General features: G+C 51.3%; 1 protein-coding gene across 3 annotated transcripts in view; it reads right to left on the bottom strand.

Moving 5' to 3' along the window:
* Window positions 1-5138, bottom strand: part of LOC142908304 (uncharacterized) — a 66448-nt gene extending 61310 nt beyond the window's left edge. For 2 of the 3 annotated variants that reach the window (XM_076058820.1, XM_076058818.1), the window contains exon 1: window positions 1067-3379. In XM_076058820.1, coding sequence (XP_075914935.1) covers window positions 1541-2503 — 963 coding nt within the window. In that variant the 5' untranslated portion in view covers window positions 2504-3379 and the 3' untranslated portion in view covers window positions 1067-1540. Of the gene's footprint in view, window positions 1-1066; window positions 3380-4144 lie in introns of those variants that run through there. The other variant, XM_076058819.1, reaches the window with a different exon arrangement.
* Window positions 5139-16276: the final 11138 nt, after the last annotated feature.

Below are 16276 nucleotides of genomic sequence, written 5' to 3' on the forward strand. Positions count from 1 at the left end.
AGAAGGGACCACTCTTTTAATTATATCCTTGTGCAGCAAGGGAGTAAAAGTGTCGTTCTATGAACGTCCTGATGTGCTGTGCGGTGCATTAGTGCGTGTCTGTACAGCAGCATGTGATGACTGAGTTGGGCCTGTAGGTGGCTGGCAGGGTTAATGATTAACCGCGCTTGTAAACCCGCCACATGGTTAATGGCGACTCGGAAGAACTGCTGTGTGACACACGTGTTGGTGCATTTTACAGGTAAAGTACCCAACGGTTGTTTTTGATCGTTATATAAATGTTCTAGACTTGTTCTAGACGTTAAGCTTGGCTTTGAATTGTTCGTTTGTGATATATGCAATTAGAGGGGTTTTAGCACTGTGCATTGTAAAGGGATGATGCACTGTAATTACCTACTGTCATTGTAATTCTTTAACTCTAATACTGTTTAGTCTATAACCATGCCCATGTACCCAGAGTATGACTACTTGCAATGCTATTGAGAATAGAACATATGTAAATAGTAAGCTGTACAATGGTGATATACAGTACGTATACTGTACACATACAGTACATATAATGGGTGTAAGACACCGAGATAAGTGGATGGTATAGATAGACATACAGCTTAGGATTAAAGTAATATTCGAATAGTGATGTGCAAATGTGATTGTCAAAGACAAAGATGGTTTATCAGTAGTAGAATTGGGTGTAAGAGAAAACTGTGAATGATTAACCGCGCTTGTATACCCGCCACATGGTTAATGGCGACTCGGAAGAAATGCTGTATGTGACACACGTGTTGGTGCATTTTACAGAGTGACGGTGCTGTTCTTCACAAGATTACAGATTAACCACAATAAATGTGCTTGCCGTCGATTTGGAGCACTTGCCCTCGATTTGGAGCACTTGCCCATGCCCTTCATTTCGAGTGTGCAACACATTGCCACCCCCTGATGGACGCTGTTGGTCGTCTCTGGCCTCTCCTGTCCAGGACTGGGTTGTAACAGCAGTAGGGGGTTGCGTTTCTCCCATTCCGCCCATCGCCACCATCGTCCGCTCGGCTTTGACAATGATAAACACGACCTCCGTGTTCACACTCGTGGCTACCTAGCGGCACTGCTCATGACCATTTCATAGCAATAATGTTGCTGCTGTGGGTAGCAAGAGACATTGACACTCCCTGATGGGCGGTGTTGACGTTGCATCAAGGTTGCGTTGAGTGGCCACGAGGCTGTGGAGTTCCAGTAAGGAATTGCGTGGAGTTGAACAGAGACGTCTGCGCTAGGCACAACTGCTGGGGTCCTGTAACACAGAACGTTAGGAGCCGCTCCCCCTCCCCGATACAAACAAATCCTGTAGTAGCATCAGCGAGGCAAATTCAAACGCGCGGCTAAAGGAGTTGCGGTGTTACCAGGAGGTCCGTTAACTGCCTGGGTTTTCCCGACGACGCCCCAGACATCCGCACTTCCTTTACGGGACGCACGAGAGGGTGTGGGGAGCTCGAAGCGAGAGAGACGTCTGTGTATATCAGACTTGAGCTCTTGCCACTGCCTGGATTCACCGATGATCTCTTCCTCCTCTTTGCTGGCATCGCGAGGACGCAGGAGACGCGAGGGATTCTGGAAGACACGGTGTTAAGACGACCCCCCCCCCCCAACTCCCCAACTCCGATACGAATGCAAAGCCTGAAGTAGTCGTTGATAATGCGAATGGCAACGGCGTTTTAACTTTACCAGGTGTCCCGTTAACGGCCTGGATTCTCCCGACGACGCCCCAGACATCTGCACGCCCTCCACTCCGCTTGCAACAACACGAAGCCGCGTGGAGTTGAACCGAGACATCAAAGACGCAGACCTGGCTCCCTGTCCCGTCACTGCCTGGGATCTCTGCCCCGTTGGGGCTTCCTTGGTTTGGAGCTGTACCGAGATGTTTGATGTTTGAGCGAGAGTAGACCAGGGAGAGGATTCTGGAAGACAACGTTAGAGAGCCCCCCCCCACTCCCCGATACAAACACAAGGCCTGTAGTAGTAGTAGTATTAGCAGCAAGGCAAATGTGAATGTCAAAGTATTTACGGTGTTACCGGGTCCCGTTAACTGCCTGGAATGGCCGATGATGGAGGAACAATTTGCGCTTCCTTCCCTCTTGCTGTCCCCTTGTACGATGTCGCGAGGTTGCTTGGGAGTTGCACAGAGAACGTGTGGAGTTGCACTGAAGTTGTGAGGAGTTGGAGCAAGGTTGCGTGAAGGTGTTCTGAGGTTACGTAAAGTTGCACCGAGGTAACGTGGAGTTGCACCGAGGTTGTATGGAGTTGCAACTGAGGAAGTTGCGTGGAGTTGAACAGGGACGTCTGCGCTAGGCACAACTGCTGGGGTCCTGTAACATAGAACGTTAGGAGCCCCTCCCCCCACCCACCACCCCAGAGCCACAATGGCCAACACTGCACACCGCTCGCTAGCAATGTCACCATCAACGCCCTTTCCTGGCTTAGGGAAATATTCAGGATAGCCGTAAGAAAACATTGATTTCAATCTTCAGGTCACATTATGGAAACTTCATGCAGTGGTCATTTGCAAATAAAGGTTTCAAGTTTTTCCTCGATTAAAACTTTCACAAAGTCCTCCTGACATTTCCCCGCGTTTCCAATTACGAAAACTAATCGCTCGTTTGGTGAGCAAGGCCGAGGATTGGGCCGGAGACTCGCACGGTTACCTGGGTTGAGAACTCGCCCAGACATCTTTCTTAAAGTTGGGGGGGCAGGAACGTATGCCAGCGTGTCCGATTCCCCATCACCTCCACCACCACCACCACCACCCACTCAGCCTTGACAATAATAAAACACAACCTCCGTGATGCTCACGCGTGGCTACAGAGCACGGCTCATTGCCATAGATAATGAAGAATGCTGCTGCTGTGGGTAGCGAGAGACATTGACACTCCCTGATGGACGCTGTTGGTCGTCTCTGGCCTCTCCTGTCCAGGACTGGGTTGTAACAGTGGTAGGGGGTTGCGTTTCTCCCATTCCGCCCATCGCCATCATCGCCCGCTCGGCCTTGACAATGATAAACACGACCTCCGTGTTCACACTCGTGGCTACCTAGCAGCACTGCTCATGACCATTGCATAGCAATAATGTTGCCAGCTGTGGGTAGCAAGAGACATTGACACTCCCTGATGGACGGTGTTGACGTTCTCTGGCCCCTCCTGTCCAGGACTGGGTTGTAACAGCGGTAGGAGGCTGCAGACCTGGCTCCCTGTCCCGTCACTGCCTGGGATCTCTGCCCCGTTGGGGCTTCCTTGGTTTGGAGCTGTACCGAGATGTTTGATGTTTGAGCGAGAGTAGACCAGGGAGAGGATTCTGGAAGACAGAGCGTTAGAGACCCCCCCCACTCCCCCTGATACAAACACAATTCCTGTAGTAGTAGCAGCAAGGCAAATGTGAATGTCAAAGTATTTACGGTGTTACCGGGTCCCGTTAACTGCCTGCAATGGCCGATGATAGAGGAGCAATATGCTCTTCCTTCCCTCTTGCTGTCCCCTTGTACGATGTCGCGAGGTTGCTTGGGAGGTGCACAGAGAACGCGTGGAGTTGCACTGAAGTTGTGAGGAGGAGTTGCAGCGAGGTTGTGTGGAGTTGTAACTGAGGCCGTGTGGAGTTGCACTGAAGTTGTGAGGAGTTGGAGCAAGGTTGCGTGAAGGTGTTCTGAGGTTACGTAAAGTTGCACCGAGGTAACGTGGAGTTGCACCGAGGTTGTATGGAGTTGCAACTGAGGAAGTTGCGTGGAGTTGAACAGGGACGTCTGCGCTAGGCACAACTGCTGGGGTCGTGTAACATAGAACGTTAGGAGCCCCTTCCCCCACCCACCACCCCAGAGCCACAATGGCCAACACTGCACACCGCTTGCTAGGAATGTCACCATCAACGCCCTTTCCTGGCTTAGGGAAATATTCAGGATAGCCCTAAGAAAACATTGATTTCAATCTTCAGGTCACATTACGTAAACTTCTTGCTGTGGTTATTTGCAAATAAAGGTTTAAAGTTTTGCCTCCATTAAAACTTTCACAAAGTACTGCCGACAACATTTCCGCGTTTCCAATTACGAAAATTAATTGCTGGTTTGGTGAGTAAGGCCGAGGATCGGGCGGGAGACTCGCACGGTTACCTGGGTTGAGAACTCGCCCAGACATCTTTCTCAAAGTTGGGGGTGGCAGGAACGAATGCCAGCGTGTCCGATTCCCCATCACCACCACCACCCGCTCAGCCTTGACAATAATAAAACACAACCTCCGTGATGCTCACGCGTGGCTACAGAGCACGGCTCATTGCCATTGAAAATAAAGAATGCTGCTGCTGTGGGTAGTGAGAGACATTGACACTCCCTGATGGACGGTGTTGACGTTGCATCAAGGTTGCGTTGAGTGGCACCGAGGCTGTGTGGAGTTCCAGTAAGGAATTGCGTGGAGTTGAACAGAGACGTCTGCGCTAGGCACAACTGCTGGGGTCCTGTAACACAGAACGTTAGGAGCCCCTCCCCCCACCCCGATACAAATAAATCCTGTAGTAGTAGCAGCGAGGCAAATTCAAACGCACGGCCAAAGGAGTTGCGGTGTTACCAGGAGGTCCGCTAACTGCCCGCATCCACCGCCAATTCGACCACTTGCACTTCCTTCCTCTGCACTTGAACCGAGACATCGAGACGCAGACCTGGCTCCCTGTCCCGTCACTGCCTGGGATCTCTGCCCCGTTGGGGCTTCCTTGGTTTGGAGCTGTACCGAGATGTTTGATGTTTGAGCGAGAGTAGACCAGGGAGAGGATTCTGGAAGACAGAACGTTAGAGACCCCCCCCCCCACTCCCCCTGATACAAACACAAGGCCTGTAGCAGTAGTAGCAGTAGCAGTAAGGCAAATGTGAATGTCAAAGTATTTACGGTGTTACCGGGTCCCGTTAATTGCCTGGAATGGCCGATGATAGAGGAGCAATTTGCGCTTCCTTCCCTCTTGCTGTCCCCTTGTACGATGTCGCGAGGTTGCTTGGGAGTTGCACAGAGAACGCGTGGAGTTGCACTGAAGTTGCGAGGAGTTGGAGCAAGGTTGCGTGAAGGTGTTCTTAAGTTACGTAAAGTTGCACCGAGGTTGTATGGAAGAGTTGCACTGAGGCCGTGTGAGTTGCAACTGAGGAAGATGCGTGGAGCTGAACAGAGACGTCTGCGCTAGGCACAACTGCTGGGGTCCTGTAACATAGAACGTTAGGAGCCCCTCCCCCCACCCACCACCCCAGAGCCACAATGTCCAACACTGCACACCGCTTGCTAGCAATGTCACCATCAACGCCCTTTCCAGGCTTAGGGAAATATTCAGGATAGTCGTAAGAAAACATTGATCTCAATCTTCAGCTCACATGACGTAAACTTCACGCTGTGTTCATTTGCAAAAAAAGGTTTCAAGTTTTTCCTCGATTAAAACTTTCACAAAGTCCTGCCGACAACATTTCCGCGTTTCCAATTACGAAAACTAATTGCTGGTTTGGTGAGTAAGGCCGAGGATCGGGCCGGAGACTCGCACGGTGACCGGGGTTGAGAACTCGCCCAGACATCTTTCTCAAAGTTGGGGGTGGCAGGAACGGATGCCAGCGTGTCCGATTCCCCTTCACCACCACCACCACCCGCTCAGCCTTGACAATAAAACACAACCTCCATGATGCTCACGCGTGGCTACACAGCACGGCTCATTGCCATTGATAATAAAGAATGCTGCTGCTGTGGGTAGCGAGAGACATTGACACTCCCTGGTGGCGTTGAGTAGCACCGAGGCTGTGTGGAGTTCCAGTAAGGAATTGTGTGGAGGTGAACAGAGACGTCTGTGCTAGGCACAACTGCTGGGGTCCTGTAACACAGAACGTTAGCAGCCCCTCTCCCCTCCCCGATACAAACAAATCCTGTAGTAGTAGCAGCGAGGCAAATTCAAACGCACGGCCAAAGGAGTTGCGGTGTTACCAGGAGGTCCGCTAACTGCCCGTATCCACCGCCGATTCCACCGTTTGCACTTCCTTCCTCTGCACTTGAACCGAGACATCAAAGACGCAGACCTGGCTCCCTGTCCCGTCACTGCCTGGGATCTCTGCCCCGTTGGGGCTTCCTTGGTTTGGAGCTGTACCGAGAAGTTTGATGTTGGAGCGAGAGTAGACCAGGGAGATGATTCTGGAAGACAGAACGTTAGAGACCCCCCCCCACTCCCCCTGGATACAGACACAAGGCCTGTAGTAGTAGTAGCAAGGCAAATGTGAATGTCAACGTATTTACGGTGTTACCGGGTCCCGTTAACTGCCTGGAATGGCCAATGATAGAGCAATTTGCGCTTCCTTCCCTCTTCCTGTCCCCTTGTACGATGTCGCGAGGTTGCTTGGGAGGTGCACAGAGAATGTGTGGAGTTGCACTGAAGTTGTGAGTTGGAGCAAGGTTGAGTGAAATTGTTCTGAGGTTACGTAGAGTTGCACCAAGGTTGTGTGGAGGGGTTGCAGCGAGGTTGTGTGCAGTTGCACCAAGGAAATTGCGTGGAGTTGAACAGAGACGTCTGCGCTAGGCACAACTGCTGAGGTCCTGTAACATAGAACGTTAGGAGCCCGTCCCCCCACCCACCACCCCAGAGCCACAATGGCCAACACTGCACACCGCTCGCTAGCAATGTCACCATCAACGCCCTTTCCTGGCTTAGGGAAATATTTAGGATAGCCCTAAGAAAACATTGATTTCAATCTTCAGGTCACATTATGTAAACTTCATGCTGTGGTCATTTGCTAATTATGTTTCAAGTTTTGTCTCATTTAAAACTTTCAAAGTCCTGCCGACAACTTTTCCCCGCGTGTTCAATTATGAACGCCAAAAGTTCAATTTACCAAACCTCAGTCTAACACGTCGCACGCTTTCGCGACCAGAATAATTCACGATAAAGGTTTTTTTGCATCAGATCGCGTTATTTATAAATGTGTCGCAACCCTCCACCACCCGACACGGCCAATCAGTAAAAAGATGTGTCACGTTGACAAGAGTCAAAATAGTTCACCACTTTAGCCCGCCGGTATGTTGCAGAGTGGATCCACAACATTGACAACCTGGTTAGCGTGACGTTTCACTGCAAATCACATCCGGCGCCTTCGGGCAAATTTGCCAGAATAGTGAAACCACCCACTTGCTTCTGGTCTTAAATAGCGCAGGATGACCATATCATCGTTGTTGAACCCCATCAGGATTCGAGATCAGAGGCGGGGGTATATGCAATCAAGTAATAGATCAGTAATCAGCAACTTAGCATGTCACTGACCTGTAAGCAATTGCAAAGTGTGTTGTGTATTACTTAATTATACGCTTCCATATTCTTTGGGTCTTTCGGCAAAGTCACGTGGCTTTACCAAATGACCCAAAGAATATTAATTCCTGCAGTCACGAAAGCTTCAAGGTCGAGATTTAAGACGCTTCCAGGCTGCGCCGAGTCTGTTATTCTCCAACTAATCTTGGCCAGTAATAATTAGTTCCGCGTAACACTTCAACGTTATCAAAATCAATTGAATCTCCTTGATGGCAAGCGAGCTCAGCCACTGCCGACAGCTGCGTTTGGGAGAATTTAATGTTCCTCTGGTGTTCAAGTAAAACATCCACATCGCTCGTTTGGTGAGAAAGGCCGAGGATCGGGCCGGAGACTCGCACGGTTACCTGGGTTGAGAACTCGGCCAGAGACATCTTTCTCAAAGTTGGGGGTGGCGGGAACGGATGCCAGCGTGTCCGATTCCCCATCATCATCACCACCACCATCACCCGCTCAGCCTTGACAATGATAAACACAACCTCCGTGTTCACACTCGTGGCTACCTAGCAGCACTGCCCATGATCATTGCATAGTAATAATGTTCCCGCTGTGGGTAGAAAGAGACATTGACACTCCCTGATGGACGGTGTTGGAGTTGCATCAAGGTTGCGTTGAGTAGCACCGAGGCTGTGTGGAGTTCCAGTAAGGAAGTTGAGTGGAGTTGAACAGAGACGTCTGCGCTAGGCACAACTGCTGGGGTCCTGTAACATAGAACGTTAGGAGCCCCTCCCCCCCCCACCCCCGATACAAATCCTGGGGTAGCAGCAGCGAGGCAAATTCAAACGCACGGCCAAAGGAGTTGCGGTGTTACCAGGAGGTCCGCTAACTGCCCGTATCCACCGCCGATTCGACCGTTTGCACTTCCTTCCTCTGCACTTGAACCGAGACATCAAAGACGCAGACCTGGCTCCCTGTCCCGTCACTGCCTGGGATCTCTGCCCCGTTGGGGCTTCCTTGGTTTGGAGCTGTACCGAGATGTTTGATGTTTGAGCGAGAGTAGACCAGGGAGAGGATTCTGGAAGACAGAACGTTAGAGACCCCCCCCCCCCCACTCCCCCTGATACAAACACAAGGCCTGTAGTAGTAGCAGTAGCAGCAAGGCAATTGTGAATGTCAAAGTATTTACAGTGTTACCGGGTCCAGTTAACTGCCTGGAATGGCCGATAGAGGAACAATTTGCGCTTCCTTCCCTCTTGCTGTCCGCTTGTACGATGTCGCGAGGTTGCTTGGGAGTTGCGCAGAGAACGTGTGGAGTTGCACTGAAGTTGCGAGGAGTTGGAGCAAGGTTGCGTGAAGGTGTTCTGAGGTTACGTAGAGTTGCACCGAGTTTGTGTGGAGTTGCAGCGAGGTTGTGTGGAGTTGCAGAGACCGTGTGGCGTTGCAACTGAGGAAGTTGCGTGGAGTTGAACAGAGACGTCTGCGCTAGGCACAACTGCTGGGGTCCTGTAACATAGAACGTTAGGAGCCCCATCCCCCACCCACCACCCCAGAGCCACAATGGCCAACACTGCACACCGCTTGCTAACAATGTGCTGGCTTAGGGAAATATTCAGGATAGCCGTAAGAAAACATTGATTTCAATCTTCAGGTCACATTACGTAAACTTCATGCTGTGTTCATTTGCAAATAAAGGTTTCAAGTTTTGCCTCGTTTAAAACTTTCACAAAGTCCTGCCAACAACTTTTCCCTGTGTGGCCAATTACGAAAACCAAAACGTCAAACTTCAAATAGACATCCACATCGCTCGTTTGGTGAGCAAGGCTGAGGATCGGGCCGGAGACTCGAACGGTTACCTGGGTTGAGAACTCGCCCAGACATCTTTCTCAAAGTTGGGGGTGGCAGGAACGGATGCCAGCGAGTCCGATTCCCCATCGCCGCCACCACCACCCGCTCAGCCTTGACAATAATAAAACACAACCTCCGTGATGCTCATGCGTGGCTACAGAGCACGGCTCATTGCCATTGATAATAAAGAATGCTGCTGCTGTGGGTAGCGAGAGACATTGACACTCCCTGATGAACGCCGTTGGTCATCTCTGGCCTCTCCTGTCCAGGACTGGGTTGTAACAGCAGTAGGGGGTTGCGTTTCTCCCATTCGGCCCATCGCCACCATCGTCCGCTCAGCCTTGACAACGATAAACACAACCTCCTTGTTCACATTTGTGGCTACCTAGCAGCACTGCTCATGACCATTGCAAAGTAATAATGTTGCTGCTGTGGGTAGCAAGAGACATTGACACTCCCTGATGGACGGTGTTGACGTTGCATCAAAGTTGCGTTGAGTAGCACCGAGGCTGTGTGGAGTTCCAGTAAGGAATTGCGTGGAGTTGAACAGAGACGTCTGCGCTAGGCACAACTGCTGGGGTCCTGTAACACAGAACGTTAGGAGCCCCTCCCCCCTCCCCGATACAAACAAATCCTGTAGTAGCAGCAGCAGCGAGGCAAATTCAAACGCACGGCCAAAGGAGTTGCGGTGTTACCAGGAGGTCCGCTAACTGCCCGTATCCACCGCCGATTCCACCGTTTGCACTTCCTTCCTCTGCACTTGAACCGAGACATCAAAGACGCAGACCTGGCTCCCTGTCCCGTCACTGCCTGGGATCTCTGCCCCGTTGGGGCTTCCTTGGATTGGAGCTGTACCGAGATGTTTGATGTTTGAGCGAGAGTAGACCAGGGAGAGGATTCTGGAAGACAGAAGGTTAGAGTACCCCCCCCACTCCCCCCTGATACAAACACAAGGCCTGTAGTAGTAGTAGCAGCAAGGCAAATGTGAATGTCAAAGTATTTACGGTGTTACCGGGTCCCGTTAACTGCCTGGAATGGCCGATGAGAGAGGAGCAATTTGCGCTTCCTTCCCTCTTGCTGTCCCCTTGTACGATGTCGCGAGGTTGCTTGGGAGTTGCACAGAGAACGCGTGGAGTTGCACTGAAGTTGCGAGGAGTTGGAGAAAGGTTGCGTGAAGGTGTTCTGAAGTTAAGTAGAGTTGCACCGTGGTAACGTGGAGTTGCAGCGAGGTTGTGTGGAGGAGTTGCAGCGAGATTGTGTGGAGGAGTTGCAACTGAGGGAGTTGCGTAGAGTTGAACAGAGACGTCTGTGCTAGGCACAACTGCTGGGGTCCTGTAACATAGAACGTTAGGAGCCCCTCCCCCCACCCACCACCCCAGAGCCACAATGGCCAACACTGCACACCGCTTGCTAGCAATGTCACCATCAACGCCCTTTCCTGGCTTAGGGAAATATTCAGGATAGCCCTAAGAAAACATTGATTTCAAACGTCAGGTCACATTACGTAAACTTCATGCTGTGGTTATTCTATAATTAGGCTTCAAGTATTGACTCGTTAAAAACTTTCAAAGTCCTCCTGACAACTTTTCCCCCTGTGGCCAATTACAAAAACTAATCGCTCGATTGGTGAGCAAGGCCGAGGATCGGGCCGGAGACTCGCACGGTTACCTGGGTTGAGAACTCGCCCAGACATCTTTCTCAAAGTTGGGGGTGGCAGGAACGGATGCCAGCGTGTCCGATTCCCCACCACCACCACCACCCGCTCAGCCTTGACAATAATAAAACACAACCTTCATGATGCTCACGCGTGGCTACAGAGCACGGTTCATTGTCATTGATAATAAAGAATGCTGCTGCTGTGGGTAGCGAGAGACATTGACACTCCCTGATGGACGCTGTTGGTCGTCTCTGGCCTCTCCTGTCCAGGACTTGGTTGTAACAGCGGTAGGGGGTTGCGTTTCTCCCATTCCGCCCATCGCCACCATCGTCCGCTCGGCCTTGACAATGATAAACACGACCTCCGTGTTCACACTCGTGGCTACCTAGCAGCAATGCTCATGACCATTGCATAGTAATGATGTTGCTGTTGTGGGTAGCAAGAGACATTGACACTCCCTGATGGACGGTGTTGGTGTTCTCTGGCCCCTCCTGTCCAGGACTGGGTTGTAACAGCGGTAGGGGGCTGCAGACCTGGCTCCCTGTCCCCTCACTGCCTGCGATCTCTGCCCCGTTGGGGCTTCCTTTCGTTGGAGCTGTACCGAGATGTTTGATGTTTGAGCGAGAGTAGACCAGGGAGAGGTTTCTGGAAGACAGAACGTTAGAGACCCCCCCCACTCCCCCCTGATACAAACACAAGGCCTGTAGTAGTAGTAGAAGTAGCATGGCAAATGTGAATGTCAAAGTATTTACGGTGTTAACTGCACGGAATGGCCGATGATAGAGGAGCAATTTGCGCTTCCGTCCCTCTTGCTGTCCCCTTGTACGATGTCGCGAGGTTGCTTGGGAGGTGCACAGAGAACGTGGAGTTGCATTGGAGTTGCAAGGAGTTGCAGCAAGGTTGCGTGAAGGTGTTCTGAAGTTACGTTGAGTTGGACCGAGTTTGTGTGGAGTTGCAGTGAGGTTGTGTGGAGTTGCAGAGACCGTGTGGCGTTGCACCGAGGAAGTTGCGTAGAGTTGAACAGAGACGTCTGCGCTAGGCACAACTGCTGGGGTCCTGTAACAGAACGTTAGGAGCCTCTCCCCCCACCCACCACCCCAAAGGCCAACACTGCACACCACTTGCTAGCAATGTCACCATCAACGCCCTTTCCTGGCTTACTCAACTATTTCAGGACAGCCATAAGAAAACATTAAATTCAATCTTCAGGTCACATTACATAAACTTCACGCTGGTTCTTTACTAATGAGGTTTCAGATTATGCCACGTTTAAAACTTCAACAGTCTTGCCGACATTTCCCCGCGTGGCCAATTAAGAAAACCAATACGTCAACAAACCTCAAATAGACATCCACATCGCTCGTTAGGTGAGCAAGGCCGAGGATCGGGCCGGAGACTCGCACGGTTACCTGGGTTGAGAACTCGCCCAGACATCTTTCTCAAAGTTGGAGGTGGCAGGAACGGATGCCAGCGTGTCCGATTCCCCATCACCACCACCCGCTCAGCCTTGGCAATCATAAACACAACCTCCGTGTTCACACTCGTGGCTACCTAGCACTGCTCATGACCATTGCATAGTGATGTTGCTGTGGGTAGCAAGAGACATTGACACTCCCTGATGGACGGTGTTGACGTTGCATCAAGGTTGCATTGAGTAGCACCGAGGCTGTGTGGAGTTCCAGTAAGGAATTGCGTGGAGTTGAACAGAGACGTCTGCGCTAGGCACAACTGCTGGGGTCCTGTAACACAGAACGTTAGGAGCCCCTCCCCCCTTCCCGATACAAACAAATCCTGTAGTAGTAGCAGCAGCGAGGCAAATTCAAACGCACGGCCAAAGGAGTTGCGGTGTTACCAGGAGGTCCGCTAACTGCCCGTATCCACCGCCGATTCCACCGTTTGCACTTCCTTCCTCTGCACTTGAACCGAGACATCAAAGACGCAGACCTGGCTCCCTGTCCCGTCACTGCCTGGATCTCTGCCCCCTTGGGGCTTCCTTGGTTTGGAGCTGTTTCGAGATGTTGAGATGATGTTCAAAGCGAGTAGGAGAGTAGACCCGGGGAGGATTCTGGAAGACAGAACGTTAGAGACCCCCCCCCAGTCCCCCTGATACAAACATAAGGCCTGTGGTAGTAATAGTAGCAGCAAGGCAAATGTGAATGTCAAAGTATTTACGGTGTTACCGGGTCCCGTTAACTGCCTGGAATGGCCGATGATAGAGGAGCAATTTGCGCTTCCTTCCCTCTTGCTGTCCCCTTGTACGATGTCGCGAGGTTGCTTGGGAGTTGCACAGAGAACGCGTGGAGTTGCACTGAAGTTGCAAGCAGTTGGAACAAGGTTGAATGAAATTTTTCCGAGGTTACGTAGAGTTGCACCGAGGTAAAGTGGAGTTGCAGCGAGGTTGTGTGGAGGAGTTGCACTGAGGAAGTTGAGTGGAGTTGAACAGAGACGTCTGCGCTAGGCACAACTGCTGGGGTCCTGTAACATAGAATGTTAGGAGCCCCTCCCCCCACCCACCACCCCAGAGCCACAATGGCCAACACTGCACACCGCTCGCTAGCAATGTCACCATCAACGCCCTTTCCTGGCTTAAGGAAATATTCAGGATAGTCGGAAGAAAACATTGATTTCAATCTTCAGGTCACATTACGGAAACTTCATGCTGTAGTCATTTGCTAATTATGTTTCAAGTTTTGCCTCGTTTGAAACGTTCACAAAGTCTTGCCGACAACATTTCCCCGCTTGGCCAATTACGAAACCCAAAACGTCAACAAACTTCAAATAGACATCCACATCGCTCGTTTGGTGAGCAAGGCCGAGGATCGGGCCGGAGACTCGCACGGTTACCTGGGTTGAGAACTCGCCCAGAGATCTTTCTCAAAGTTGGGGGTGGCAGAAACGGATGCCAGCGTGTCTGATTCCCCATCACCACCACCACCACCATCACCCGCTCAGCCTTGACAATAATAAAACACAACCTCCGTGATGCTCAAGCGTGGCTACAGAGCACGGCTCATTGCCATTGATAATAAAGAATGCTGCTGCTGTGGGTAGCGAGAGACATTGACACTCCATGGTGGCGTTGAGTAGCAGCGAGGCTGTGTGGAGTTCCAGTAAGGAATTGCGTGGAGTTGAACAGAGACGTCTGCGCTAAGCACAACTGCTGGGGTCCTGTAACACAGAACGTTAGGAGTCCCTCCCCTCTCCCCGATACAAACAAATCCTGTAGTAGCAGCAGCGAGGCAAATTCAAAGGAGTTGCGGTGTTACCAGGAGGTTCACTAACTGCCCGTATCCACCGCCAATTCCACCATTTGCACTTCCTTCCTCTGCACTTGAACCGAGACATCAAAGATGCAGACCTGGCTCCCTGTCCCATCACTGCCTGGGATCTCTGCTCCGTTGGGGCTTCCTTGGTTTGGAGCTGTATCGAGATGTTTGATGTTTGAGCGAGAGTAGACCAGGGAGAGGATTCTGGAAGACAGAACGTTAGAGACCCCCTCCACTCCCCCTGATACAAACACAAGGCCTGTAGTAGTAGCAGAAGCAGCAAGGCAAATGTGAATGTCAAAGTATTTACGGTGTTACCGGTTCACGTTAACTGCCTGGAATGGCCGATGAGAGAGGAGCAATTTGCGCTTCCTTCCCTCTTGCTGTCCCCTTGTACGATGTCGTGAGGTTGCTTGGGAGGTGCACAGAGAACGCGTGGAGTTGCACTGAAGTTGAGGAGTTGGAGCAAGGTTGTGTGAAGGTGTTCTGAGGTTACGTAGAGTTGCACCGAGGTTGTGTGGAGGAGTTGCAGCGAGGTTGTGTGGAGGAGTTGCAACTGAGGAAGTTGAGTGGAGTTGAACAGAGACGTCTGCGCTAGGCACAACTGCTGGGGTCCTGTAACATAGAACGTTAGGAGCCCCTCCCCCCCAACCACCACCCCAGAGCCACAATGGCCAACACTGCACACCGCTCGCTAGCAATGTCACCATCAACGCCCTTTACTGGCTTAGGGAAATATTCAGGATAGCGGTAAGAAAACATTGATTTCAATCGTCAGGTCACATTACGGAAACTTCATGCTGTGGTCATTTGCAAATAAAGGTTTCAAGTTTTTCCTCGATTAAAACTGTCACAAAGTCCTGCCGACAACTTTTCCACGCGTGGCCAATTACGAAAACTAATTGCTGGTTTGGTGAGTAAGGCCGAGGATCGGGCCGGAGACTCGCACGGTTACCTGGGTTGAGAACTCGCCCAGACATCTTTCTCAAAGTTGGGTGTGGCAGGAACGGATGCCAGCGTGTCCGATTCCCCATCACCACCACCACCACCAGCTCAGCCTTGACAATAATAAAACACAACCTCCATGATGCTCACGCGTGGCTACAGAGCACGGCTCATTGCCACTGATAATAAAGAATGCTGCTGCTGTGGGTAGCGAGAGACATTGACACTCCCTGATGGACGCTGTTGGTCGCCTCTGGACTCTCCTGTCCAGGACTGGGTTGTAACAGCGGTAGGGGGTTGCGTTTCTCCCATTCCGCCCATCGCCACCATCGCCCGCTCGGCCTTGACAATGATAAACACGACCTCCGTGTTCACACTCGTGGCTACCTAGCAGCACTGCTCATGACCATTGCATAGTGATAATGTTGCTGCTGTGGGTAGTAGGAGACATTGACACTCCCTGATGGACAGTGTTGACGTTCTCTGGCTCCTCCTGTCCAGGACTGGGTTGTAACAGCGGTAGGAGGCTGCAGACCTGGCTCCCTGTCCCCTCACTGCCTGCGATCTCTGCCCCGTTGGGGCTTCCTTTCGTTGGAGCTGTACCGAGATGTTTGATGTTTGAGCGAGAGTAGACCAGGGAGAGGTTTCTGGAAGACAGAACGTTAGAGACCCCCCCCACTCCCCCCTGATACAAACACAAGGCCTGTAGTAGTAGTAGAAGTAGCATGGCAAATGTGAATGTCAAAGTATTTACGGTGTTAACTGCACGGAATGGCCGATGATAGAGGAGCAATTTGCGCTTCCGTCCCTCTTGCTGTCCCCTTGTACGATGTCGCGAGGTTGCTTGGGAGGTGCACAGAGAACGTGGAGTTGCATTGGAGTTGCAAGGAGTTGCAGCAAGGTTTCGTGAAGGTGTTCTGAAGTTACGTTGAGTTGGACCGAGTTTGTGTGGAGTTGCAGTGAGGTTGTGTGGAGTTGCAGAGACCGTGTGGCGTTGCACCGAGGAAGTTGCGTAGAGTTGAACAGAGACGTCTGCGCTAGGCACAACTGCTGGGGTCCTGTAACAGAACGTTAGGAGCCTCTCCCCCCACCCACCACCCCAAAGGCCAACACTGCACACCACTTGCTAGCAATGTCACCATCAACGCCCTTTCCTGGCTTACTCAACTATTTCAGGACAGCCGTAAGAAAACATTAAATTCAATCTTCAGGTCACATTACATAAACTTCACGCTGGTTCTTTACTAATGAGGTTTCAGATTATGCCACGTTTAAAACTTCA

Source organism: Petromyzon marinus (genome assembly GCF_048934315.1).
Source record: "Petromyzon marinus isolate PM22_M1 ecotype Great Lakes invasive population chromosome 78 unlocalized genomic scaffold, UKy_Petmar_22M1.pri1.0 chr78_unloc.2, whole genome shotgun sequence".
Taxonomy (NCBI): domain Eukaryota; kingdom Metazoa; phylum Chordata; class Hyperoartia; order Petromyzontiformes; family Petromyzontidae; genus Petromyzon; species Petromyzon marinus.